At 39.3% G+C, this 26827-nt stretch overlaps 1 protein-coding gene across 1 annotated transcript in view; it reads right to left on the bottom strand.

The window, feature by feature from the left end:
• Window positions 1-6624: 6624 nt before the first annotated feature.
• The window catches only part of LOC126197278 (signal recognition particle 14 kDa protein), a 41857-nt gene continuing 21654 nt past the window's right edge, over window positions 6625-26827 (bottom strand). Inside the window, exon 4 of the mRNA XM_049934629.1 lies at window positions 6625-6857. Coding sequence (XP_049790586.1) covers window positions 6741-6857 — 117 coding nt within the window. The 3' untranslated portion in view covers window positions 6625-6740. The remainder of the gene's footprint in view (window positions 6858-26827) is intronic.

Raw genomic sequence — 26827 nt, 5'->3', positions numbered from 1 at the left:
CACTTGAGATGCTAGATGTGCTCCTCAGAACTCACTTGTCTCGTTGCATTCTGGCAGATAACACAGACCAAGATTCAATCCCTGGGAGGTATTGCTTCATAGGTAACCAAAGAATGTGGTTAAAAAAAATAATAAAAAAAATCCAGTGTGTGGTGGAATGTTTCAGCTGTTCAAGTCACCACGCCCAGGAATTATTCCCAATGCTTCAAGGGCAGTGAAGATTGTTTTCTTTCCTAAACGAGGGAGAACTGGTCACACAAAGGCTGAGGATGAGACTGACTCCTCTCTCATAAAGATATTAGGAAAACATTTAGGAGGAAGGAGGTCAGACTGATCAGTCTTGTCCTTAGCCCTCGTATGAGCAGTTCTCCCTGGCTTAGGAAGGGAAACTACGTTCACTGTCCTCCAAGCATAAGGAATGACTCCTGCTGCTAGGACAGCCAGGAAGCTTCCATCTCCACCCAGCGACTTGAACGATTGAAACATTCCCACCACAATTGGACCTTTTTTTTTAAATCAATGTACTGGTTAATGTGTAAATTAGGTAAAGGAGATAAACAAACACTCCTCTACATGCAAACCAAAATACATACCAACCAGGTTAATCCTGCAAAACAGCACTTCACCAGTTTGATGGAAAATTGGAAAAAGCTCTTCACTTTCAGGAAGTGCATCTTGCTGAATACTGAGGAAGTGTTTCTTCCTGGATATTGCATCTTCCTGAATATTGAGGGCTTTTAGCAGTATGAGCTTCAAATTCATGGTCAGAAGTGTATGGCCTTAAGACAAGTATATTCATGTGGACTAAAACCATGCCGAGTACACGAAAGGTAAGACGCCACCATGATGAATGAGAAAATGATGATAAACACCAACAAAGGCTATTCAGAAGGAGGGCTTTTATTCCAAGTACTATGGAATCTAATTCTGAATGAATTCATCAAAGAATTAACTACTAGAAGTTAGTTTTTGCCAAGGATATAAAAATACGATCAAAACAATGGCACAATGCATTCTGAACATTGTGCAGAACTGGTGCAGGAAATAGAATCTATGGGTCAGTCCAAGGAAAACGTGTTAACTACCGTTCATGACGAAACATGTGCATAACAAATGCTGGAATCTTAAGCTCTTCGATGAAATTCTATCTGTACAGAAGGCAAATTGGCTGCTATTCTGCCATGGAGACGATCGTAGAGATGCTGGATGTAGTCCTGTGGAACGGCTTGCCATGCCATTTCCACCTGGCGCCTCAGTTGGACCAGCGTTCGTGCTGGACGTGCAGACCGCATGAGACGACACTTCATCCAGTCCCAAACATGCTCAATGGGGGACAGATCCGGAGTTCTTGCTGGCCAGGGTAGTTGACATACACCTTCTAGAGCACGTTGGGTGGCACGGGATACATGCGGACGTGCATTGTCCTGTTGGAACAGCAAGTTCCCTTGCCGGTCTAGGAATGGTAGAACGATGGGTTCGATGACGGTTTGGATGTACCGTGCACTATTCAGTGTCCCCTCGACGATCACCAGTGGTGTACGGCCAGTGTAGGAGATCGCTCCCCACACCATGATGCCGGGTGTTGGCCCTGTGTGCCTCGGTCGTATGCAGCCCTGATTGTGGCGCTCACCTGCACGGCGCCAAACACGCATACGACCATCATTGGCACCAAGGCAGAAGCGACTCTCATCGCTGAAGAAGACACGTCTCCATTCGTCCCTCCATTCACGCCTGTCGCGACACCACTGGAGGCGGGCTGCACGATGTTGGGGCGTGAGCGGAAGACAGCCTAACGGTGTGCGGGACCGTAGCCCAGCTTCACGGAGACGGTTGCGAATGGTCCTCGCCGATACCCCAGGAGCAACAGTGTCCCTAATTTGCTGGGAAGTGGCGGTGCGGTCCCCTATGGCACTGCGTAGGATCCTACGGTCTTGGCGTGCATCCGTGCGTCGCTGCGGTCCGGTCCCAGGTCGACGGGCACGTGCACCTTCCGCCGACCACTGGCGACAACATCGATGTACTGTGGAGACCTCACACCCCACGTGTTGAGCAATTCGGCAGTACGTCCACCCGGCCTCCCGCATGCCCACTATACGCCCTCGCTCAAAGTCCGTCAACTGCACATACGGTTCACGTCCACGCTGTCGCGGCATGCTACCAGTGTTAAAGACTGCGATGGAGCTCCGTATGCCACGGCAAACTGGCTGACACTGACGGCGGCAGTGCACAAATGCTGCGCAGCTAGCGCCATTCGACGGCCAACACCGCAGTTCCTGGTGTGTCCGCTGTGCCGTGCGTGTGATCATTGCTTGTACAGCCCTCTCGCAGTGTCCGGAGCAAGTATGGTGGGTCTGACACACCGGTGTCAATGTGTTCTTTTTTCCATTTCCAGGAGTGTAGAAACAACAGGGGAAATGTTGACTGGATGTACAATAATTTCCAGCTGCTTCAATAAACCTTTCATGGTAACAACTGAAAGAAGGGAGCAGTGGGGGAAGCACGATACCATTCAGAAGACATACTCTAGTTTACAAACATTTGGAGAACAGACAAAGGTGGTGAGGCTGGGGTATAGGGGGTACACCCTAGACTAAAAATCTCTCTAGGGAAGCCGGCCACAGTAGTCTGGGCAGAAACATTGCTATCAGAGCATGTGCGGAGGAGAATCTGCACTGGTGCAACAAGGATCATGGCATCATTCATTCATACAACCACGTGGCTCTGAAATCCCTTTCAGCCCCTGCAATGATATCAAAGATCATCGCAGAATTCCATTAAGCCCTTGCGAGGATAGAGGAAAGCACTAGCATAAACCTGATGTGAGTCCTAGGTGATTCAGGAATGAGTGGCAATCAAAAAGCTGATAGGACAGGAGCGATGATTCAGTTTGCTGAGCCACAACCTGTCCAAAACATCACTAAGGCATTGGTAGACAGCTTGTGTCTCTGCAGTAGAACATCAGAGTAGATTGTCTAGCTTTAGCTGTAACGAGCTACTGATAATGACTACTTATTTTTCGTTTACTGTATGTATTTTAGTTTAAATCCTTAAATTTTTTTAGACCAGATTTTAGTTGTTAATTCTTCTCATTTGTATCTTACATACTTGAGATAGGTAAAATAATGTGAACAATGGTAATAATGGGATGGTTGTGTTTCACAGTCAACAGTGCAGGTAAGGCAAAAGTCACTGTCTGTTAGTGTTCAGTACGGACTAGGTATCAGTGCAGTTTTTTTACAAGTAGTGCACATTTCGTAACTGAGTTTAGAGGTTGAGGTTGATGTGCAATGAAAGACCTAACAGAGTTCCAAAGAGGGCACATTTTCAGGATCTGATTAGCTGGAGTATCAGTAAACCACACAGCCAACTTATTGAATGTTTCAAGAGCAAATGTTTCAACATTCATGACAGCCTACACAAAACATGGAAAGATGTCATCGTGTGAATGTAGCAGTGGGCGCAAATCAAAACTAAATTACACAGATTGTCGCACGCTAACACCAATTGTGTCAAAATAACACAAAACTACGCCTGCTACATTGACTGCACAACTCAAAAGCCATCTTCGAGACCCGTATCTATCGACACTATGCACCAAGAACTCCACAGAGCGAATATTCGTGGATGAATGAGCTGCTGTACCAAAACCATTAGTGACGACAACCAACGCAAAGAAGCGTAAAACATTGTGTCAGCGGCATAAATCCTGGGTGGCTAATCAGTGAAAACTTGTCATACGGTCCAACGAATCAACTTTTCAGCAGAAGATAATTGTGAAGTTAAGATGACAAGCAGTTCACAGAAGAAACTTGGAACTGGTGCAGAGTTTCAGTCCACTAAAGACAAAGTGAATAGTTGTTTTAGGATAATTGATATAGCAACTGTGTGTTCTAGTATTAGAAATTTGTGTGCATGTGGTAACCATGGCAATAAATCTTTAAGATTATATGACAGCAATGACAGAGATGATATTACGTGTAACATGCACTTGTTTTGTGACAGCTGTCACACTGACATTCAATTGAAAATATCAACTGCTAAGAATTGGGTGTATCAATTTGCTTTGTACTCAACGTTAAACAATCATCTTCTGAACGCCTTGGAAACAGAATGCAATAGCAGTTTGTCAGCACCAGTGAGAGAGGCAGTTTTATTTAATAAAAGACATTCAGACAGAAGTAAATTACCCTTTTACAGAACTGTGTGTTTCATGTGATAGCACATGGATGAAAAGGGGCCACACCTCCCTACACGGTCTTTCATCAGTTATAAATGTTGACACAGGAAAAGTTTTGGATTTGCAAGTGATGTCCAAATATTGCTCTATTTGTGCACAGTGGAAGACATTAGGCAATACTGAAGAAGAGAGACAATGGCAAATAAACCCCAAAATAATTTGCAGCAACAATTATGATGGTTCTACTGGTGGCATGGACCCAGTAAGAATTAATATTTCATCAGAGCGAAATGAGGCATGGTGGTAGATATGTGAAATATCTTGGTGATGGAGGTTCTAGTGCTTTCAAATCTGTTGTAGAAAGCAAGCCATATGGAAATGGATGCAACATTGAAAAGCTCGAGTGTGTGGGGCACATTCAGAAGAGGATGGGCAATCGACTTCTGAAACTGAAACAAGAACAAAAAAGTATAAAACTCAAAAGATGGAAAGCCACTGGGTGGGCCACAATGCCTGACTGACAAAGAGATCCACAATTTGCAAACATATTATGGCAAAGCAATAAGCCAAAACACTGGAGATTTGAAGGCAATGCAGAAGGTAGTGTAGACAACATTCATTTTTTCACAAGTTGTCAACTGATGAAGTACATGAACTGTGTGATATATCCTGGTGCAAATATAAGCAGGCAAAAGCCGAAAACAAAACCGATTAACATAAACATAGTCTTCCTGAAGCAGTCTTAAACACCATAAAGCCAAAATTCCAGTTTCTAGCTAATTCAGATTTGTTAAAGAAATGTACCCATGGTGGAACTAAAACCCAACTGAGAGCTTCAACAGTCTCATTTGGAAGAAATGCCCAAAAACAACATTTAGCTCATCTACTCTTGTTAAAATTGCCACATACGATTCATGTCTGGTGTTTAATGACGGTAACATTGGAAGAATAAGGACCCTTACTGGACTAAGATTTGTTGCAGGTTGCTCCACCGAGAATCTATCGAAGAAGACGAGATACTGTGAGTGTGTTGCACGTTCTGAACTGTCTGTGAAGGATATACCCATAAGGACATGCCACAAACATCAGATAAAAAGTAAACACATACACAAAGACCAAATGTATGGTTATGGTCATCATTAAGGTACTAGTTAATGGTCCAAATCCTTATAAAATCTTTTCTGTGCATTTCAAGGAACTTTCATTTTTCAGTGCATAAGGAACATTTTCCCCTGAACAACTGGAGATAGAAAAGTGAAATTTGCTGCAGACTTGTTCATAGTATAAAACAACTTCCTGTGGTACAAAATTGTTCTATGTGTATTTCTGTCAAAATTACTTACTTTTCTGTGAAATTGAAATTGCTTTGTTTCATACACATAATTTTTTAAAATACATTGTAAGAGATCTAAAACTGATATTAAGAAACTGTTCCGCATGTTTGCTATCTGGTTACTAAGAATTACCTACCACAATATGAAAGTTGTAAGTAAAGTCATTTTTGTGAAAATGTTCCTTGTGTGACAGCAAATGTGAAAATTTCCAACAATACCATGATCAAATTTTTTGAGAAAAAAATTTGAAAAAATCCAGACTGTAGCCCATTACATAATTACCTCACATGCAAAATTTGGTTCTATTATCTTTCAAGCATCAAAAACTGTGTTAGATTATCCAAACAAGTCCATTTTCTCCCACATCCCCCCTTCACGCACTGTGAATTTCTGTAGGGTTTTAGCCAAGTAAAGTTGCAATCTTGATGTACAACCTCACAGTACCAAGACCCCTGCGAGGCCCATTAGCTCTCAACAATTTTAAGTTAGAGTATACAGAAAAAAAGAGAAACTTGATCTTCTTCCTCAACTCCAACTACATCTGACAAAATTTTCATTACTGTTGCATCAAACAATATACAGTAATTCCAACCTGTGCATTATGAACTGTCAATTGTAGATCCAATATCTCTTTTCCTTCCTGGATTTAAAATTATGGTACTAATGGCCCTTGTAACATCAACTGTAGGCATTCAGGCACTTTTACATTTTTGTGGTGTTCCTCACATATTTATATAACAGCCAAAAAAGTAACAACCCCTTGTCAAACTAGCTAGCATACAACACTATCAATGTAACTGAAATAAACAGAATCACATTTTTACTCAGTAATAAGATAGAGGTCCGTTGAACTACAATCACTAACTGCTTGTCCCTGTTTTGCCATAGCAATTACAAACCTCAAACTATAGGCCCAGATAAGTTGTACATATCAATTGTCTGATCCATTTTAATGATCTCTTTGTGCTGTTATATTTTATACTTTTCTCCAGAATAAAGTCATGTTCCAACAAGATATATTCAAGGAAGTGGATTTTACTCACTGCTAAGGCAATGTACTAACAACATATTATAGTCAAGTACCCATTCTCTTAAATAAAATGTAAAAACCAGTTCCACAAAAAATGTCTTTTTCATTCAGAGACTAACACGTCAGGAACATCTCATAGAAAACATAAATTAGACTCTTAAGTAACACAATATTTCAGTTATATACAAATACATCAACATTATTGAGTGGCTTTTGCTTTAGTTTTCGTTTTCTTAAGTTTCTTCAGTCCATCCAAATTTCCCCTCAGCAGGTTGCAATAGGCTTGCTGAAACTTGTTGACATCCTTAGGATGAATCTGAAAACAGAAATATGCAATCAAATATATGTGAATAATATGTAACACCTCTTTCCTCATACATGCAATAGATTATGTTTTCAATTTTCTCACTCCAAGACTTAGCAAAAAATTACCAGCTTTTTCTGAAATATCAGCTATAAATATTAAAAATAAATTTATGTCCCATGAACAAGGTATAAAAATCTACAATAAATCCAGGTATACAACGTTCTGTGCGTAAGTTGTATCAGTATTATTCATGCATAATGTTATACCAAGGGGATAGTCATTTTCAAGTGGGAATATTCAATTTGCAGCCATGACATAATGTTGCTACATCAATACAATATGCCAATACAGCAACAGCAAAACATCTCACAAATAATCAGTTATGGTCAGACCTTGTTTAAAGTGGAACACTTATGTGAAGAATTGCATCCTTATTTTGATTTACCACTGTGCAGTTCCAGTTTCACTGAAACTGAAGCTGTAATGTCAGGATGTAATTCACAAATACTTTGGTCCAAGTGCAAGTGGTAAAATTGCCAATACAGTATTTAAACAATGGAAAGCACTGGATGTAATAATAACATATGAAAATGATAGATTGCTACTCATCACATTCAGGAGGCACTGAGATGCCACAATGAACATAGTGCCACACATTTAAGCTTTTGGACAAAAAAATTCCGCTTCTGAAATACGCACGCACACGCCCCCCCCCCCCCCCCCCCCCCACACACACACACACACACACACACACAGAGAGAGAGAGAGAGAGAGAGAGAGAGAGAGAGAGAGAGAGTACTGGTCTCTAGTGGCCGGAGACAGCAGCTATGTGTGTGTGTGTGTGTGTGTGTGTGTGTGTGTGTGTGTGTGTGTGTGTGTGTGTGACCTTCAATGTTTAGCAGTCTTTTCACTGTTCCTGTCTGAAACTCGACGCCTTCTTTATGTAGTAAGTAGATAAGATTTTTAGTTATAGAATTTGATTTCTTCACAGTCAATTCTAGTAATGACCTTTTTCCTCTTTCCAATGAAGCAAAGTATTAGAATCATTAAATCCCTTTGCCCATAAAAAGTGTCTGACATTTCAGTTTTTCAGAAAATTTTCAATACAGGTACAGCACCAAAAAATTACATTACTCTCATTAATATTTTGAAAAGTACTGAAACATTTACAACACTAGCAGACAATGCTTCTCTTGACAACTGAATGACTACATTATAGAAATAACACATTCTACAATCAAAAAACAGTTCACTTTTTTCATTCATTCAGTCCAGTAGGCTGGAGTATACGTTGATTTGTCTTTCCCCATTTTTGGAAAGCCTTCAGTTCAGTTTTATACTGCTATACTGTTAACTCCAACACATATCTACATGTTAACAAAATATGTCAGGTATGCAACTGGACCAAAGAACTCTTATGTTGATAGAACCCAGTATTTTGTTCTAAATGCAAGGACCTCATTGTCAGAAACAAAACTTAAAGAAGCCTACCCCCGAGTAACAAGTCACAGAACTATGCTACTCACTTGTACACAGGAATTATTTGACAGACAACGCTCACAACTTTCCAGTTTTTCACACGCATGCATTTGTACAAACGGATTTCCCATACAAAGAAAACAGTTACAAAATGAGACCTACATAGGACACACACCAAACGACTATGAATATAAACAACAGTAACAAAAAGGTAAAAACATCTAATTTTACTTTAATAAATCTTTCTCAATCAATCACTGAAATGCAACAAATATAAAATACTCATGGACTTCAACAATGGATGTATGGTAGAACAGCCATGTAGATCAAGTTGAGGAAACACTAACTGGCTCTAGTAAACTTAACCTGCTTGCTACAGCAGATAGCATCCATAGTTACCAAAGCTGCAGAGAAGGGATTTTCTGACAAGAAACAGTTGACAGCTGTCAAAGCACAGGTACTGTTTGATTGTTGGCACATTTGTATTATGAGAAGATTTTATGGAGAGCCACAGAAATTGAGATCAGTTCCCACGAAGGCAGCTCAACATCATAAGGACCATGTGATAGATTTGGGAATAGGTATTGTGGGCCCAGAGAAAAGAGTGAAGGCCATATGCCACATCATGATGATGTCATTAAAGAATCTGATTCAGACAAGCGGTTTAAGGTATTGATGTTCAGAAAAGGTATCTTCTAGATGGCTCATAAAAATATTTGCATATGGAGGTGCCATACATATATGTTAGACCGTCAGCGAAAGCATATTTTTACGAGCTTCAAACAGGAGCGACATCAGTAATGGATAGGAACTGATTGTTGTGTACAAATGCGAGCCGATTTGGCGACCCTTCGCTCACAGCTACAGACTGTGTTGGCTTCCGTCACACAGCTTGAGGCTGCTGCCAAGGGGCGTCACTGTGGGGGATCGAGCGCGGGGATGCAAGGGACATCGAGCACATCCCATGTGTCCCCCAATCGGCCCACTGCTGTGATCGCCCCGGGTGCTGCCTGCACTGAGGATGATCCCTCATCCGTGGTCAAGTGGGAGATCATTCCAAAGTCTGACAGGCAGCGAAAAACTTTCCGAGGGGCCGATCGTAGGGCCTCCCCAGTTCGTTTGACGAACAGGTTTCGGGCGTTATCTGTGGCTGACGATGTCTCTGAGCCAGATGCAACCATCCACCCTGTTCCAGAGGACGCTTCTCGGCCTGCAAGGTCTGGGCATTCACAGAGGGTGGGTTTGCTGGTAGTTGGAAGCTCCAACGTTAGGTGCATAATGGGGTCCCTTAGGAACATGGCTGCCAAGGAGGGGAAGGAAGCCAGTGTGCACTCTGTGTGCATTCCGGGGGGAGTCATTCCAGATGTGGAAAGGGTGCTTCCGGATGCCATGAAGAGTACAGGGTGCAGTCAACTGCAGGTGGTGACTCATGGCGGTACCAATGACGTGTGTCGTTTTGGATGGGAGCAGATTCTGTCTGGTTTCGGGCAGCTAGCAGAAATGGTAAAGACTGCCAGTCTTTCTTCCGAGATTAAAGCAGAGTTCACCATCTGCAGCATAGTCGATAGAGTCGATTGTGGTCCTTTGGTGCAGAGCCGAGTGGAGGGTCTGAATCAGAGGCTCAGGCGGTTCTGTGACCATGTAGGCTGCAGATTCCTTGACTTGCGCCATCGGGTGGTGGGTTTCCGGGTTCTGCTTAATAGGTCAGGATTCCACTACACGCAGGAGGCGACTACATGAGTAGCGGGCAGTTTTTTAGGTTAGAATGTCTCAGGGAACCACAGAAGGGGCGTCCGTCTAAAAGTGATCAGGTAAAACACAATAAGGTAGTTGTAAAAATGATTGGTATTGTAGTTGTAAATTGCCGTAGCTGTGTTGGGAAAGAACCAGAGCTCCAAGCCCTAAGAGAAAGCACTGAAGCTCAAATACTTGTAGGTACAGAGAGCTGGCTAAAGCCGGAAATAAGTTCAGCCGAAATTTTTCCAAACGATCTAACAGTGTTCAGAAAGGATAGATTAAATACAGTTGGTGGTGGAGTATTTATTGCTGTCACAGATAGTTTGCCTTGTAGCGAAATTGAAGCAGATAGTTCGTGTGAAATAGTACGGGTAGAGGTTATACCTGACAATCGGACTAAACTATTAATAGAATCGTTTTACCGACCCCCCCGACTCAGAAGATATAGTTGCTGAACAGTTCAAAGAAAACTTGAGTCTCATTTCAAATAAGTACCCTGCTGATACAAATATAGTCGGTGGTGACTTCAATCTACCCTCAATATAGTGGAAAAATTATATGTTTAAAGCTGGCGGCAGGCATAAAACGTCATCTGAAATTGTACTGGATGCTTTCTCAGAAAATTATTTTGAACAATTAGTTCATGAGCCCACTCGAAGCGTAAATGGTTGCGAAAGCATACTTAGCCTTTTAGCAACAAATAATCCTGGACAAATAGCGAGTATTGTGACAAATACAGGGATTAGCGACCACTAGGCAGCTGCTGCTAGGCTGAATATCGTAACACCTGCAACCATCAAAAAGAAACACAAAGTATATCTATTTTAAAAAGCTGATAAAAATGCTCTTAACACCTTTTTAAGAGACAGTCTTCACTCCTTCCGATCTGATCATGTAAGTGTAGAAAAGTTGTGGAATGTTTTCAAAGAGATAGTATCGACAGCAATTGAGATATATATATACCGCATAAGTGATGGTACTGATCCCCCATGGTACACAAAATGGGTCAGATCGTTGTTGCAGAAGCAACAAAAAATCATGCCAAATTTAAAAGAGCGCAAAATCCCCAAGACCGTCAAAGTTTTACAGATGTTCTAAATATAGCACGTACTTCAATGCGAGATGCTTTTAATAATCTCCACAACAAAATTCTGTCTCAAAATCTGGCAGAAAACCCAAAGAGATTCCGGTCATACATAAAGCACACCAGTAGCAAGACGCAATCAATACCTTCACTGCGCGATAACAATGGTGAAGTCACTGATGACAGTGCCACTAAAGCAGAGTTATTAAAAACAATTTTCCGAAACTCCTTCACCAAAGATGAAGCAGCTTAAATCACTTAAACGCAAGGCCTCCAGTCCAGATTGTATACCAGTCAGGTTCCTCTCAGAGTATGCTGATAAAATAGCTCCATATTTAGCAATTATATACAACCACTCGCTCACAGAAAGATCCGTACTTAAAGACTGGAAAATTGTTCAAGTCACACCAACACCCAAAAAGGGAAGTAGGAGTAATTCACTGAATTACAGGCCTATATCCCTAATGTCGATTTGCAGTAGGGTTTTGGAACATATACTGTATTTGAACATTATGAAGTACCTCGAAGAAAATGATTTATTGACACATAGTCAGCATGGATTCAGAAAATATCGTTCTTGTGAAACACAACTAGCTCTTTATACTCATGAAGTAATAAGTGCTATCGACAGGGGATGTCAAATTGATTCCATATTTTTAGATTTCCAGAAGGCTTTCGACACAGTTCCTCAGAAGTGTCCTCTAACCAAACTGTGTGCCTACGGAGTATCGCCTGGATTCGTGATTTCCTGTCAGAAAGGTCACAGTTTGTAGTAATAGACGGAAAGTCATCGAGTAAAACAGAAGTAATATCCGGCGTTCCCCAAGGAAGTCTTATAGGCCCTCTATTGTTCCCGATCTATATTAACGACATAGGAGACAATCTGAGTAGCCGTCTTAGATTGTTTGCAGATGATGCTGTCATTTATCATCTTGTGAAGTCATCAAAACGACTTGTAAAATGATTTAGATAAGATATCTGTAAGGTGCGAAAAGCGGCAATTGACCCTGAGTAAATAAAAGTGTGAAGTTATTCACATGAGTACTAAAAGAAATCAGCTAAATTTAGATTACGCAGTAAGTCACACAAATCTGAAAGCTGTAAATTCAGCTAAATACTTAGGGATTACAATTACAAATAACCTAAACTGGAATGATCACATAGATAATATTGTGGGTAGAGCAAACCCAAGACTGCGATTCATTGGCACTACACTTAGAAAGTGCAACAAGTCTACTAAACAATACTGCTTACACCACGCTTGTACGCCCTATTCTGGAGTATTGCTGTTTTCAACATTCAGGGACCTTATTGCAACCCAGAAGTTTCCTCCAAGACTGTTTTCTGTCTCTGCGATGAAAAACCTGTGTTACAAAGTCAACCTGTCAAGGTTGAAGGAATTTGGTTCTGTATAAATTTCAATGCCATTAAGGCTAATCAATTACTCAGAGATTTAAAAAATGAATAAAAAGTTCTTAGCTCACAATATTCACATTATATGTAATGGAATATTGGCTGTTTGAGAATAACATTCTCAAAGTAAAGCAAATGACTAATCTCCTGTAAAAATGCACTCTCAGATTTTTATTGCAAGCAGGTAAGAGATGTTTGGCCACAACAGCCAAAATCTGGCAAAGCTTGCATATTTTTTCCAATATCCAAAATTAAATTTCAGTTGATACAAAAAGGCAAGGTAAAAAGAAAACACAGTCTACAAACTTTGAAAACTCTGGCACTCAGCATGATGGGGAAAAAAAAAGCACCTAACACTTGTGTTCATAAATGAAAAAAACAACTGTCAATCTGAAAAGCATGTATAACAAACATTACGACAGCATTCTGGAAAGATTCAGTCGACGCAAATTCACATCCCACGACAAAATACACCTGAGCTCTAGTATGAGTACCTGCTTGTACGTCGTCAACACCGATTTGTCATGTAACACCTAACCTTCCAACTGAACACTATATACAGTCATAGGCTTATCAGTAAGTAGTAAATAAGTAATGAATAGTAATTCTTGTGTGCCTTACCAAAACAATAGCACACCAAGGCTGCCATCTGCTCTCAAAACATTATTTCTTCCCCCGAACTTACCCCATCCACTCCAAAATATATAAGTAAATAAAAATGAAAAAAATCACAAGTGCACTATGCCCCAAACAGTTACTTTCTTCAGTGTTGGGGCAGTAGTGATTAGTTAGATTATAATCACTGATCTCCTTTATGTACTGGTAATACATCATTACATTCAATGTGTAATGACTGTGTGAGAATAACACTTGCAGAAGTAAAGCTGATGACAAAATTTCTGAAGCACTGATCTCACAGATTACTATTGCAAGCAGGTAAGAGATGATTGTCCAAAGCAGACAACATCTGGCAAAACTTGCATATTTCATCATCTCATTATCAGCAATGCAGACAAAATTGGTCATTAATGTTAGTAAATCAAAATAACCAAACATTTTGAATTAGAATAGATATAACATGTTTATGAGACATTATTCTAAAAGATTCAATTTAAAAATGGCCGCCAAATAAAGCACTATAAGAATGCCCTTCCTGTTCATAGTGTCACACTAGAGAAAGCATCACATTCACAGTTTGAGTGCAATATTTTCAAACACACAACTTGTGACTTATAGGTCCTGTAGCAATGTAGCTGCAGACAATTAGTGTATCAGATTGCAGGCAGTGATAGCCAACATCTGCCAAAGTCTGTGCCTTCCTGTTTGAATGCTTGCAAATAGCAGGGAAAATACAAATTTTATACATTGTTCACAAGGGAGAGACAGTGTCAAAATATTTTTACCATCTATGGTGTTTATAAATAACTTTGAAGATACTGCCAACATCTTTATCAGGCTGCTCATAGATGATGTTTTAATTCACAAATAACTGCAATCAGTGGGAAATTTTCTTGCAATGCAGGAACACTTTCACGTAATTGGCAGTATATCCAGTGATACAATATTTAAATTATATAAACAAATATTTTATGAAGATGGTGTTATACAGATTTAGCAGTACATTTTATTAGAGAGTACGAATTTCGGTTAGTATCAGACACTCATTGGGTCCATAGCAGGGATGTCTCTGGACCTAATGATGGTCTGATCGTAGACTGAGATCAATTGTCTTTCTAATGAAATATACTGATACAGCTGAGTATTGCATAATACAGTGCTTAATACACATAAACATATGTAACACACATGAAAAGGCAAGATGATCAGCTTTGTAGTACTACAATACATTAAACAAATCTTTAGTCACTCACAAAAATAATATATTTAGGCAGCATAACTGTCAACAAAGTAGAGCCTAAGTTGATCTTCATGTTGTTGTTGTTGTGGTCTTCAGTCCTGAGACTGGTTTGAAGCAGCTCTCCATGCTACTCCATCCTGTGCAAGCTTCATCATCTCCCAGTACCTACTGCAATCTACTTCCTTCTGAATCTGATTAGTGTATTCATCTCTTGGTCTCCCTCTACGATTTTTACCCTCCACGCTGCCCTCCAATACTAAATTGGTGATCCCTTGATGCCTCAGAACATGTCCTACCAACCGATCCCTTCTTCTGGTCAAGTTGTGCCACAAACTTCTCTTCTCCCCAATCCTATTCAATACTTCCTCATTAGTTATGTGATCTACCCATCTAATCTTCAGCATTCTTCTGTAGCACCACATTTCGAAAGCTTCTATTCTCTTCTTGTCCAAACTATTTATCGTCCATGTTTCACTTCCATACATGGCTACACTCCATACAAATACTTTCAGAAACGACTTCCTAACACTTAAATCCATACTCGATGTTAACAAATTTCTCTTCTTCAGAAACGCTTTCCTTGCCATTTCCAGTCTACATTTTATATCCTCTCTACTTCGACCATCATCAGTTATTTTGCTCCCCAAATAGCAAAACTCCTTTACTGCTTTAAGTATCTCATTTCCTAATCTAATTCCCTCAGAATCGCCGACTTAATTCGACTACATTCCATTATCCTTGTTTTGCTTTTGTTGATGTTCATCTTATATCCTCCTTTCAAGACACTGTCCATTCCATTCAACTGCTCTTCCAAGTCCTTTGCTGTCTCTGACAGAATTACAATGTCATCGGCAAACCTCAAAGTTTTTATTTCTTCTCCATGGATTTTAATACCTACTCCGAATTTTTCTTTTGTTTCCTTCACTGCTTGCTCAATATACAGATTGAACAACATCGGGGAGAGGCTACAACCCTGTCACACTCCCTTCCCAACCACTGCTTCCCTTTCATGTCCCTCGACTCTTATAACTGCCATCTGGTTTCTGTACAAATTGTAAATAGCCTTTCGCTCCCTGTATTTTACCCCTGCCACCTTCAGAATTTGAAAGAGAGTATTCCAGTCAACATTGTCAAAAGCTTTCTCTAAGTCTACAAATGCTAGAAACGTAGGTTTGTCTTTCCTTAATCTTTCTTCTAAGATAAGTCGTAAGGTCAGTATTGCCTCACGTGTTCCGTGTTTCTACGGAATCCAAACTGATCTTCCCCGAGGTTGGCTTCTACTAGTTTTTCCATTCGTCTGTAAAGAATTCGTGTTAGTATTTTGCAGCTGTGGCTTATTAAACTGATAGTTCGGTAATTTTCACATCTGTCGACACCTTCTTTCGTTGGGATTGGAATTATTATATTCTTCTTGAAGTCTGAGGGTATTTCACCTGTTTCATACATCTTGCTCACCAGATGGTAGAGTTTTGTCAGGACTGGCTCTCCCAGGGCCGTCAGTAGTTTCAATGGAATGTTGTCTACTCCCGGGGCCTTGTTTCGACTCAGGTCTTTCAGTGCTCTGTCAAACTCTTCACGCAGTATCGTATCTCCCATTTCATCTTCATCTACATCCTCTTCCATTTCCATATAATATTGTCCTCAAGTACATCGCCCTTGTATAGACCCTCTATATACTACTTCCACCTTTCTGCTTTCCCTTCTTTGCTTAGAACTGGGCTTCCATCTGAGCTCTTGATATTCATACAAGTCGTTCTCTTATCTCCAAAGGTCTCTTTAATTTTCCTGTAGGCAGTATCTATCTTACCCCTAGTGAGATAAGCCTCTACATCCTTACACTTGTCCTCTAGCCATACCTGCTTAGCCATTTTGCACTTCCTGTCAATCTCATTTTTGAGATGTTTGTATTCCTTTTTGCCTGCTTCATTTACTGCATTTTTATATTTTCTCCTTTCATCAATTAAATTCAATATTTCTTCTGTTACCCAAGGATTTCTACTAGCCCTCGTCTTTTTACCTAATTGATCCTCTGCTGCCTTCGCTACTTCATCCTTACTACTCAACTTGATCTTCATAGGATGAATGATTCCAAATATAGTTCATCAATGAGGGACATCATTAAGAAAAATATCTCTCAGTCAGTCTTGACTACTGTTCTGCCCATAACTCTTACTTCACATGATTAATGGAAAAATTACATGAAATTCATTGAAGAAGAGCATCATTCATCAAAGTTCTGTTTACTGAGTAGGAATGTATTAGATGCACTCAATCAACTTTAACAGGAGACACTACAACAAACGCACGGTGCATCACAAAGAGAGGAACAATTCACACACACACACACACACACACACACACACACACACACACAAAATATAACTGGATACCTTGAGACTATTTTAATAGAATGTAAGCAGTTACTCTATACCTTCATCCACCGATGAATGGTTTTCTTAACTAATAGTACTTATACGCATTGGTTCCCTCCCAAACCAACAAGTGTGTGTAAGACTGTCACAAGTTGTAACAATGCAGAGGATGATAAAGATCAAGGGGGAGAAACCAGTAAAGTGGAAAACTACTAGAAGAAACAAAAACTGAATTTGTTGAGAAGTTCTGTGATGTTTCTTTTGGAAATACACTTAGGAACGTAATGTTAATCGGAATCAAAGCATGGGAATAAACAGTACAAACAAGACGTGTGGTGTAACTGAAGAACGCTGACAATTTTATGGGTAGATTGAATAACTACTGAAGAGTACTGAATCAAATTGGGGAGCAACAGCTTTATTTAGCAACTTTTCTCCTTAAAACAATTTTAAATTTTACTACTGAAGTAACTCAATTTTCTCTTTCAGCATTTCTACACTAAGTAAACCACATATAGCTTCCTATTAAAAAAAGTCTTATTCATTTTTCCTCGGAGACTAATTGTTTCTGCATTGCAGGAGATGGAAAATTCAGATTACTAAACATATTGTTTTAATGCTATAAAATTAACATATATCTTTCAGTTAAGTGGGATTAAAACAAATATTAAATGTGTGTAGCATAAATAAGTGCATCAGAGGCGTATTAAGCAACAAATTTTGTTCTGTTGGTGTAACATGGTGGAGGGGGATCAAGGAGGAGGACATATGGGCAGAAGCACAAGGGAGGAAGGTAGGTCGCTGTATATATTAATGCACTTCCCTTTTACAAACAATCCTGTTGGAAGAACATCCACAACTAAGCATTATACCAGAGGTTGAAAATACCGCTTCACTTTTAAATTTCTTTTATTATCATGCCAGTTTTGGGCTCTAATAAGCCCATCCTCAAGTGTCGCAACTGTGCTGTGGACCCCGAGCACCATGGTGGGCGTGTACTAGGTGAGGTGTGCTACCTATGAGTAGAGAAAAGGGAGTTCTGCACTCGTACAACTGAAGCGGTATTTTCAACCTTTAGTACTTCCCTCTTACACAGATCTGCAACTAAAGATCGAGCAGGCGATTCCCCCTACATCACAAGAGGCACCTACAGGGTGTTTCACAAAGTTATACTGGCCCTCCATAGTGTGCCTTCTGCAACACTTGCAATGCAATGCGCAGGTATGCCCGGAAGGGTCTATATTTTCTACACATTGAATTAAAACTACATGGCATGCTGATCTGAGTCATTAATAACACTAATGCAAGAAAAAAATGTGGACAGAATCTGCACAAATCTCTGCACACTGTTCTACTCTGCGACAGGTGAAATTTATTCTTAGTCATTCTGTACAGCTGGTGTAGTGTTCTTCTGGTAAAGGCAAATTACCTCAACATGAACATTGCTAGATTTAGAATTTGCAGACAAACCATACCTCTAACTTCATGGACCATTGTTTATATAGCGGAGTTGTTTTCAGTTTATTAAATGAGAAGTTATTTGCAGTTGTTAAGTGAGCTTTTGTGTAAAATAGGTTCCTGTAAACAATGACTGAAAAGTGTTTAACTTGTAAGTACAATGTTCTCAGTGACATGTGTAGTGGTGGTGGGAAGAGGATTTGATTGGTAAATATGGCACCTTGCAGCTGTCTACTGTTTGTAGCACATTGTAAATCCATACAACTGTGTTGTAGTCACTTGGTAGTGAATTGATGAATAACCAGAAAGTTACTGCACATTTCTCACCATTAATTTTGTTACTGGTAGACTGTATAAATATTTTCCTTTCAGCAACTAGTATATCTTCCAATATGGATGTGAATATGTTTGATGAAACATTCAAATTTAAAACAGTAATTGCTGCAATGCACTGTTTGACTTATGCTGAAATGTGTGAAGTTCAGTAACACTTGGGTGACCTATTTCTGTTGCAGAGGGGGACAATTAAGTCTTTAGCCCCTTCAGATGTTGGGAGAGCTGAGTCTGGTACGATGCATTTCATACCCCTCAGGTGGTGAAAAGTATTCCAGACAGTGGAGACAATGAAATTGGCATTGTCGAATAGATACTGATAGCATGTTACAGTTGGTACAAGCTCCTCATGGCGGCACACAGCTGACAGCTCCAGCAGCTGAGCTTTATTACGTAATAGCTCACTCAACAACTGCAGATAAGCACTAACTCAATTAACTGTAAATAACTCCACTCCACAGAAAAGCTCACTAAAGTTATTTTCTCTACTCACATAAGAGAATTGAACAGAAAATGCTGGGGCAGTATAGTTTACCTGTAAACTGAAAAGCGAGCAGCGCTGGTGTTGGGGAAATGCCTTTTCCGGAAGAACAATACAGAGGCACTATAGGATGACTAAGAATCAATTTCCCCTCTAACTGTGTGGAATAGTGAGCAGAGATTCAGGTAAGATTCTGTCCTTTGTGTTTCTGGTGTTAGTGTTGTTAGTATCTCGTAGTTGCATTCCATGTAGTGATAGTGTATGTTGTGGAAAATAAACACACTCTGGGCATGTCTGCATGCTGCATCACCAGTGGTTCATAAGGGGTACTGGGGAGTATCGGCATAACTTTGTGAAACACTCTGAAGTTGCTTCTTGTGAGATAGTGGGGTAGACAGAATGAGGAATCCCATTCTTGCTCTTCAGTTTGCAGTTTCATAGAATGAAGGAAGCGCATGAACACAATCTGGGAACCTACCTCCTCTTGCTCTTCTGCCACACGCATCTCCCCCTTTCCACCCCGTTACACCCACAGAACATAATTTATCCCCTGACATGGCTCTAATGCATTTAGAAGTGGCACAAACATTTAATATTTGTTTTAATCCATTTCATTTAAAGATTAACATTTATTTTATAACATTGAAATAATATTTTTAATAATCTGTAGTTTTTATATCCCCTGCAACTTGGAAACTATTAATCTTGAAGAATAAATGAAGATTATGTTTTTGTATGAAATTTAATGCAGTTTAATTTTGTAATGAACACACAATCACACACAGTATATTGTTCACAGCACTCCCTCCTAGCACTGTACAAAAATTTGCAACTAGGTGATTTCCCCCCTCGCCACCAGGAAATGGTTTTTTTTTTTTTTTTTTTTTTTTATCTAGGGCTAAATCTCTTTTGTACACTGACTGCATTTCTCTGGTATTCTACCACTGAAATGAAGTCTGCCAACTGCTTTACCTACAACTGGGTTTATGTGATCCTTTCATTTCACAATTCTACAAGTTATTACACACTGGTATTTGTGTGAGTTGACCACCTACATCTACATGGTTACTCTGCAATTCACACGTAAGTGCCTGGCAGAGGGTTCATCGAACCATTTTTATGCTACTTCTCTACCATTCCACTCTCTAATGGCATGTGGGAAAAAGGAACACCTAAATCTAAAATTCGAGCTCTGATTTCTCTTATTTTATTATTATGATCATTTCTGCCTAGTGGGTGTCAACAAAATATTTACACATTCCGAAGAGAAAGTTGGTGATTTAAATTTCATAAATAGATCTCGTCGCAAAGAAAACTGCCTTTGTTTCAGTGACTGCCACCCCAACCTGCATATCATATCTGTGACACTCTCACCCCTATTGCACAATAACACGAAACGAGCTGCCCTTCTTTGCACTTTTTCGTTGTCCTCCGTCAAACCTACATGGTAAGGGTCCCATACCGCGCAGCAATATTCCAGCAGAGGACGGACGAGTGTAATGTAGGCTGTCTCTTTAGTGGGTTTGTCACATCTTCTAAGTGTTCTGCCAACAAAGTGCAGTTTTTGTTTTCCCCACAATATTATCTATGTAGTCTTTCCAATTTAAGTTGCTCGTAATTGTATTTCCTAGGTATTTAGTCGAATTGACAGCCCTTAGATTTGTGCGATTTATCGTATACCCAAAATTTATGTGATTTCTTTTAGTACCCATGTGGATGACCTCGCACTTTTCTTTGTTTCGTGCTAATTGCCACTTTTCACACCATACAGAAATTCTCTCTAGATCATTTCGTAATTGGAATTGATTGTCTGATGATTTTACTAGACGGTAAATTACAGTGTCATCTGCAAACAATCTAAGAGGGCTGCTCAGATTATCACCTAGATCATTTATAGAAATCAGGAACAGCAGAGGGCCTATGACACTACCTTGCGGAACACCAGATATCACTTCTGTTCTACTCGACAATTTACCGTCTATCACTACATATTGTGATCTCTCTGAGAAGAAATAATGAATCCAGTCACACAACTGAGACAATACTAAATATGCACGCAATTTGATTAATAGTCGCTTGCGAAGAACGGTATCAAAAGCCTTATGGAAATCTAGGAATATGGAATCGATCCGAGATCCCATGTCGACAGCACTCATTACTTCATGGGAATAAAGAGCTAGTTGTGTTTCACAATAACGATATTTTCTGAATCCGTGTTGGTTATGTATCAATAAGTCATTTTCTTCAAGGTGATTCACAATGTCTGAGTACAGTATATGCTCCAAAATCCTACTGCAAATTGAGGTCAGTGATATGGGTCTGTAATTCAATGGGTTACTCCTATTTCCTTTCTTGAATATTGGTGTGACCTGTGCTACTTTCCAGTCTTTAGGAACAGACCTTCCGTCAAGTGAGCGGTAGTATATGATTGCTAAGAAAGATGTTATTGTGTCTGCATACTCTGAAAGGAATCTGGTTGGTATACTATCTGGACTGGAAGACTTTCCTTTCTTACCTGATTTGAGTTGTTTCGCAAAACCTAAGATATCTAGTTTTATGTCACTCATGCTAACAGCTGTTCTGGTTTCGAACTCTGGAATATTTACTTCGTCTACTTTCGTGAAGGAATTACGGAAAACTGGATTTAGTAACTCCGCTTTAGTGGCACCGTCATCGGTAACATTTCCATCGCTATACGCAGTTACTGTATTGACTGTTTTTTGCCACTGGTGTACTTTACATACGAATAGAATCTCTTTGGGTTTTCTACCATATTTTGAGACAATATTTCATTGTGAAAACTATTAAAAGCATCTCGCATTGACATCCGCACTAAATTTTGAGCTTCTGTGAAACTTAGCCAGTCTTGGGGATTTTGCGTTCTTCTGAATTTGGCATGCTTTTTTCATTGCTTCTGCAAAAGTGTTCCAACGTGTTTTGTGTACCATGGTCTCTTATTAACTTATGCGGTATGAATCTATCTACTGCTGTCAATACTGTATCTTTGAATTTGAGCCATATCTGGTCTACACTTACATAATTAGCTTGGAAGGAATGGAGACTCTCTCTTAGGAAGGCATCAGGCGAATTTTTTTATCTGCTGTTTTGTGGTTTTGGTTGATATGGTTTTGGGCCTCGCTACAATGACCTTGTGTTCACTAATCCCAGTTATGACTCATTGATATTGTAGTTATATGAAACTGCGCACAGTTTTTTGTTTGAAGGATCTAGGGTATACTGAGGTTAAAAGAGAAGACAATTTAACCACATATTCAGTACAGAATCTGATGGAGATTCAATTGGGACATGAGCTTTTTTCAATTATAGCAATTTCCAGTGTTCCTCAATGCTGCTGACACTTAACATCTGCTTATCTCTGTAGTGATGTGAAAATTAAATTGGGGCTATACTCCCTTTGCTACCTTCGGTTTCAGTTCTTGCCTTATCAATGAGTATCTGGAAACTAACTTTGGTGCCACTAATAACCTTTACATACGACCAAAATTTCCTGGATTTTGAGAGAAATTTTTTGATAATATTCATCTGTAATAGTCACTGAATGCTTAAAATGTTGCCCTCTTCACAGATAAACAACTTTCATTCAACATCTATCTATAACCATATGTTTTGCTTTACACCTGTTATGATGTGGTCAATGTTTCTTTTGAAGTTTGTTTACAGCAACTGTATAACACAGGAGGTGCCTCCCAACTTGGACTGTTTTTCTAGTTACTTATCCATAAGTGTATGGTTAATTACTTGTTTAAAATTGAGCTACCATTGGATCCATGGTCCTGTCCAGACCTAAATGATTAGTTCTTCAAACAATGGAAAATCCAGGATGGAATGTAACAATATTACGAAAAGGAAAATTGCACTCACCATATAGCGGAGATGCTGAGTTGCAGCAATAAATAATACATATTGCCTTTTTGTCTACTTTACTGCTTTAGTTGCCCTTTGTACCTGAGCAACGATTGTTGCTACAACTGACCCATGGTGACTGATAACTGATACCATTTTCAACATGGACATCTTCGAAAATGACAGTTCTTTTTGTTGCCATAACATCCAATACACTTCCTGCACAAGTGGGCTTCCAAACTATCTATTCAAAGTATTCTTCAGAGAAAGCATATGACTAGTTTTTCACAGGGTGCCTTGTCTCACTACCACATACAAAATTGTAACTACCCCTATTGATTGTTGGATCATTATAAAGTCCCCACCAATGACAACACTATGATTGGAAAACATGTGTACTACTCAGTAGGTTTTGGTTGCTACCAAGAAAAAGACTGGTGTTTGATAATCTATGTATTTACATTTATTGAAGCAGAATGTTCACTTGCTAATACACCTCTCTACAACCAGACAGAGTGTAACAGGTGGCTCACAACTTCTGTAACAATGCACTCACTGGTTGTTACTGTAAGTAGATAAGAGATGTTTGAGCATGAGAAAAGCCAACATCTGGCACAAACTTGTCTATTCCTTTCAGCAACTAAATTACACATTTAATTTTCTTGATGCAAACACAGAGGTAGAAAGAAACCAAATACTACAACTTGTGATGAGTCTGCCACTTTTTCCTGACCAGGACAAAACTGTAACACAGTGTCAGCAAATGCAAACATTTGAGCATTCCAAAGGATGCTACTATATAAGCAGTAGAGTAGACAAGTTGGGAGTAGTTTTGGAAAATAACTGATCGTCACTTCAGACTATGGTGTCAGTAGCATCTTCTCACAGACTTGTGCAACCTTACCAATTAACAACAGTGTACCAACAGAATAATTCAAGTACTGGTGCTCAACTTCACTAATGCAACTGGCTACTACAGTCTGTGCAAAAGGAAGATATTGATCCTGAAAGGCTCCTTTTCCTGAAGAAGCATTACTGTATTTATTAGGGTAAATTAAAATTGTACAAGAGACATTGGAAGTTCTGAAAACTCTCACCCACAACATTTACGAGCATCTGCATAGTATGAAAATAAGAGTGTGGTGTGCAAGATGAATTTTTGGACTGATCATCTTGCATCAAATCACAACATTTGATATGAATGTGAACAATATAAAGCAATTTTTTTTCACAGGTTTAACAAAAAAAGGGCTAAAGTTTCTCACGGATGTTCATGCAAGAGCACACACTGCTGATATGTATGACAGTATTACGACAGTTTCCGCCACTAAAAATATTTTGTCATTCTGGTTACTAACATAAATATTCCATGAACACTGAGGGAAGGGAGACTGCACACTGCACACACACACACTTAAATATTAAGTAAGTTTATTAGTTTTGTACTGCGTAGTAAAAGAATAGTGAATAGGTGTTGGTCTACTCCTTACAGAACCTGCACTACACACAGATGCTCTTGAACCATGACTTGCTCACAACTATGCTCCTCCTCCATCCTAAGTATCCCACAGCTTGAACAGTTAGTCCCTTCACTGCTGCCAGAAGCAATCAATGAACCAGTTAAACCTGACAACACTACCTCTGTAACAATGTAACTTACTACTGGAAGCGGGTAAGAGATATTTGGCCACAAGAGATATCATGTAACCAAACTTGCATATTGCTTCTAGTCTAATCTCATTACAGACAAATGACACAAACTTAAACACACTGTAACATTAGTGTAACTAAGTCAGAACAACAGTGTGACACAAAGTGCTGATTGTGATATGTAATCCATGACACAGTAAGCTAACTGCTCAATTAAACAAAGACAGAAAATCAAGTAGTCATGGAACTTTTCTTATATGCTCCCAGTCCTTCACACTGTAATAATTATGTGTAATATTGACTGTATCAGGGTACCAGGCAGAACCAATGATTACTCACAACTACAGAAACAATGCTCTTTTAGGTTAATAGTGCAATCTGGTATGAGACATTTGGCTACACTGATGGCATCTGTCAAAGCTTGCATATTCATATCAGTATCTAAATTTACATCTTTCTTTCATTTGACAACACATCCAGTCAGTTTTGAGAAGTCTGCCACTTATAACTCGTGTAGTGGACAAACATTGATGTCTGTAACACCAGCATTAGGAAATTTAAACGGACAGTAATTCGAAATTAGCCTGAAATGTCCATGTGTCTTTAAGAATAAGAAGTGAGGAGGGAAGAAAATGATCTGCTCATTTGAGCTGAAAGACTGAAAATAACTTTGGCACTAGATAATGTAGGAGACAAATGAGTATTATTTACTTTTCTTCTATCAAAATGAATAATCAAGCTTCGTACACAATATATAATCACACATAAAAAGCTAACTTGAAGACTCCATCATAAGTTCACATGCTTAATTGTTGGTAGCAACATTTTCCACAATATCACTCAATGGCGTCACATACCACTGCATGTATAGTTTGGTAACATGGTTCACAGCTTACATTAATAACCACATTCCTGTAATGGAGAAACTAAGGATACATCATCTCTGTTTTGTCTATGTTTGGTACATTCAGTCTGCTAAACCCAGCCCTGATCCTGCCAGTTATATACCTGGCAGAGCAGGTGCAGCAACAGATATCAGTTCACATCTCTCTTATCGCGTGTGTACATACGTGCAAAAATGTCAGCTCAACATGATTTCAAGGGAAAAATATAAAATACTCTGAAGACCTGCCCACAAATGTAAATTCCATCATAACCAATGTGCATTTTGATGCATTTCTCATTGAGAACATTTAAAATTAAATAGATATTTTGACAAAGGATTACATGAACCCTGATAGCGACACAAAAAAGACATTTTCACGTACAGTAGAGATACTGTGGGTTACAGTATTTGATTTCAAAGAACTTGCCAAGATTATAAAGAAAGTGATACCAAAATTTGCAATACCAAAATTTGCAATATGGCCTTCAATGGACCACTCTAGGTCACTGTACAATGGTTAATACAAGGAGTAGTAGTTATTCTATAGTACAATAGTTATACAATGAATTATTATAATGTGTTATTACATAGGTTTCTTTGCTCTTATGCCTGTTCAATATGTCTTCAGTCTTTCTGGTATCCCATCCCCAACTCCCTCTTGCTGTATTTTGGTATTGTCTGTTTTGTTTTCTGGGTCATCTACTGTAATATGGAGTTCTCTTCCAACTGCCTCAATTTCTGCAAACCATTTAATGTTATTCTTACTATCCCACAGTTTTTGTATTATTCTCTACCCATTCTGTTTTCTGTTGTTCTGATTAGATGTCCAAAGAATAAGACACATTGGTCCTGATCATATGCATTACCAATTCCATATTCTTGTCTATTGTCAGTAATCACTAATCCTCACTTACCTGGTATTTATGTACATTTACATTTGCATCTGCATACATAGTCCACACTCCACTGTGTGGTGCATGCCAAAGGGTATCTTGAACCAGTAATAGTCATTTCCTTTCCTGTTGCACTCACAAATAGAGCAAGGGAAAAATGGCTGTCTATAAGCCTCTGTATAAGCCCTAGTCTTTCTGATCCTTACACAAAATGTATATTGGCAGCAGTAGAATCATCCTACATTCAGCTTCAAATGCCTTTCTCTAAATTTTATCATGAAAAGAACATTATCTTCCCTCCAAGGATACCCATTTGAGTTTGCAAAGCTTCTCCATAATACTTGTGTGTTGACAACCTACCGGCAACAAATACTGGACCATGCCATTGAACTGCTTCAATGTCTGAGACATAACACACAGGTACTGCTATCTGTTATGTCATTAGCACCCAATAATTATAGATTTATGTCA

Source organism: Schistocerca nitens, chromosome 1, assembly GCF_023898315.1.
Source record: "Schistocerca nitens isolate TAMUIC-IGC-003100 chromosome 1, iqSchNite1.1, whole genome shotgun sequence".
Taxonomy (NCBI): domain Eukaryota; kingdom Metazoa; phylum Arthropoda; class Insecta; order Orthoptera; family Acrididae; genus Schistocerca; species Schistocerca nitens.
The sequence above is the reverse complement of the archived record's forward strand: the minus strand, read 5'-3'. Positions and strand labels throughout refer to the sequence as shown.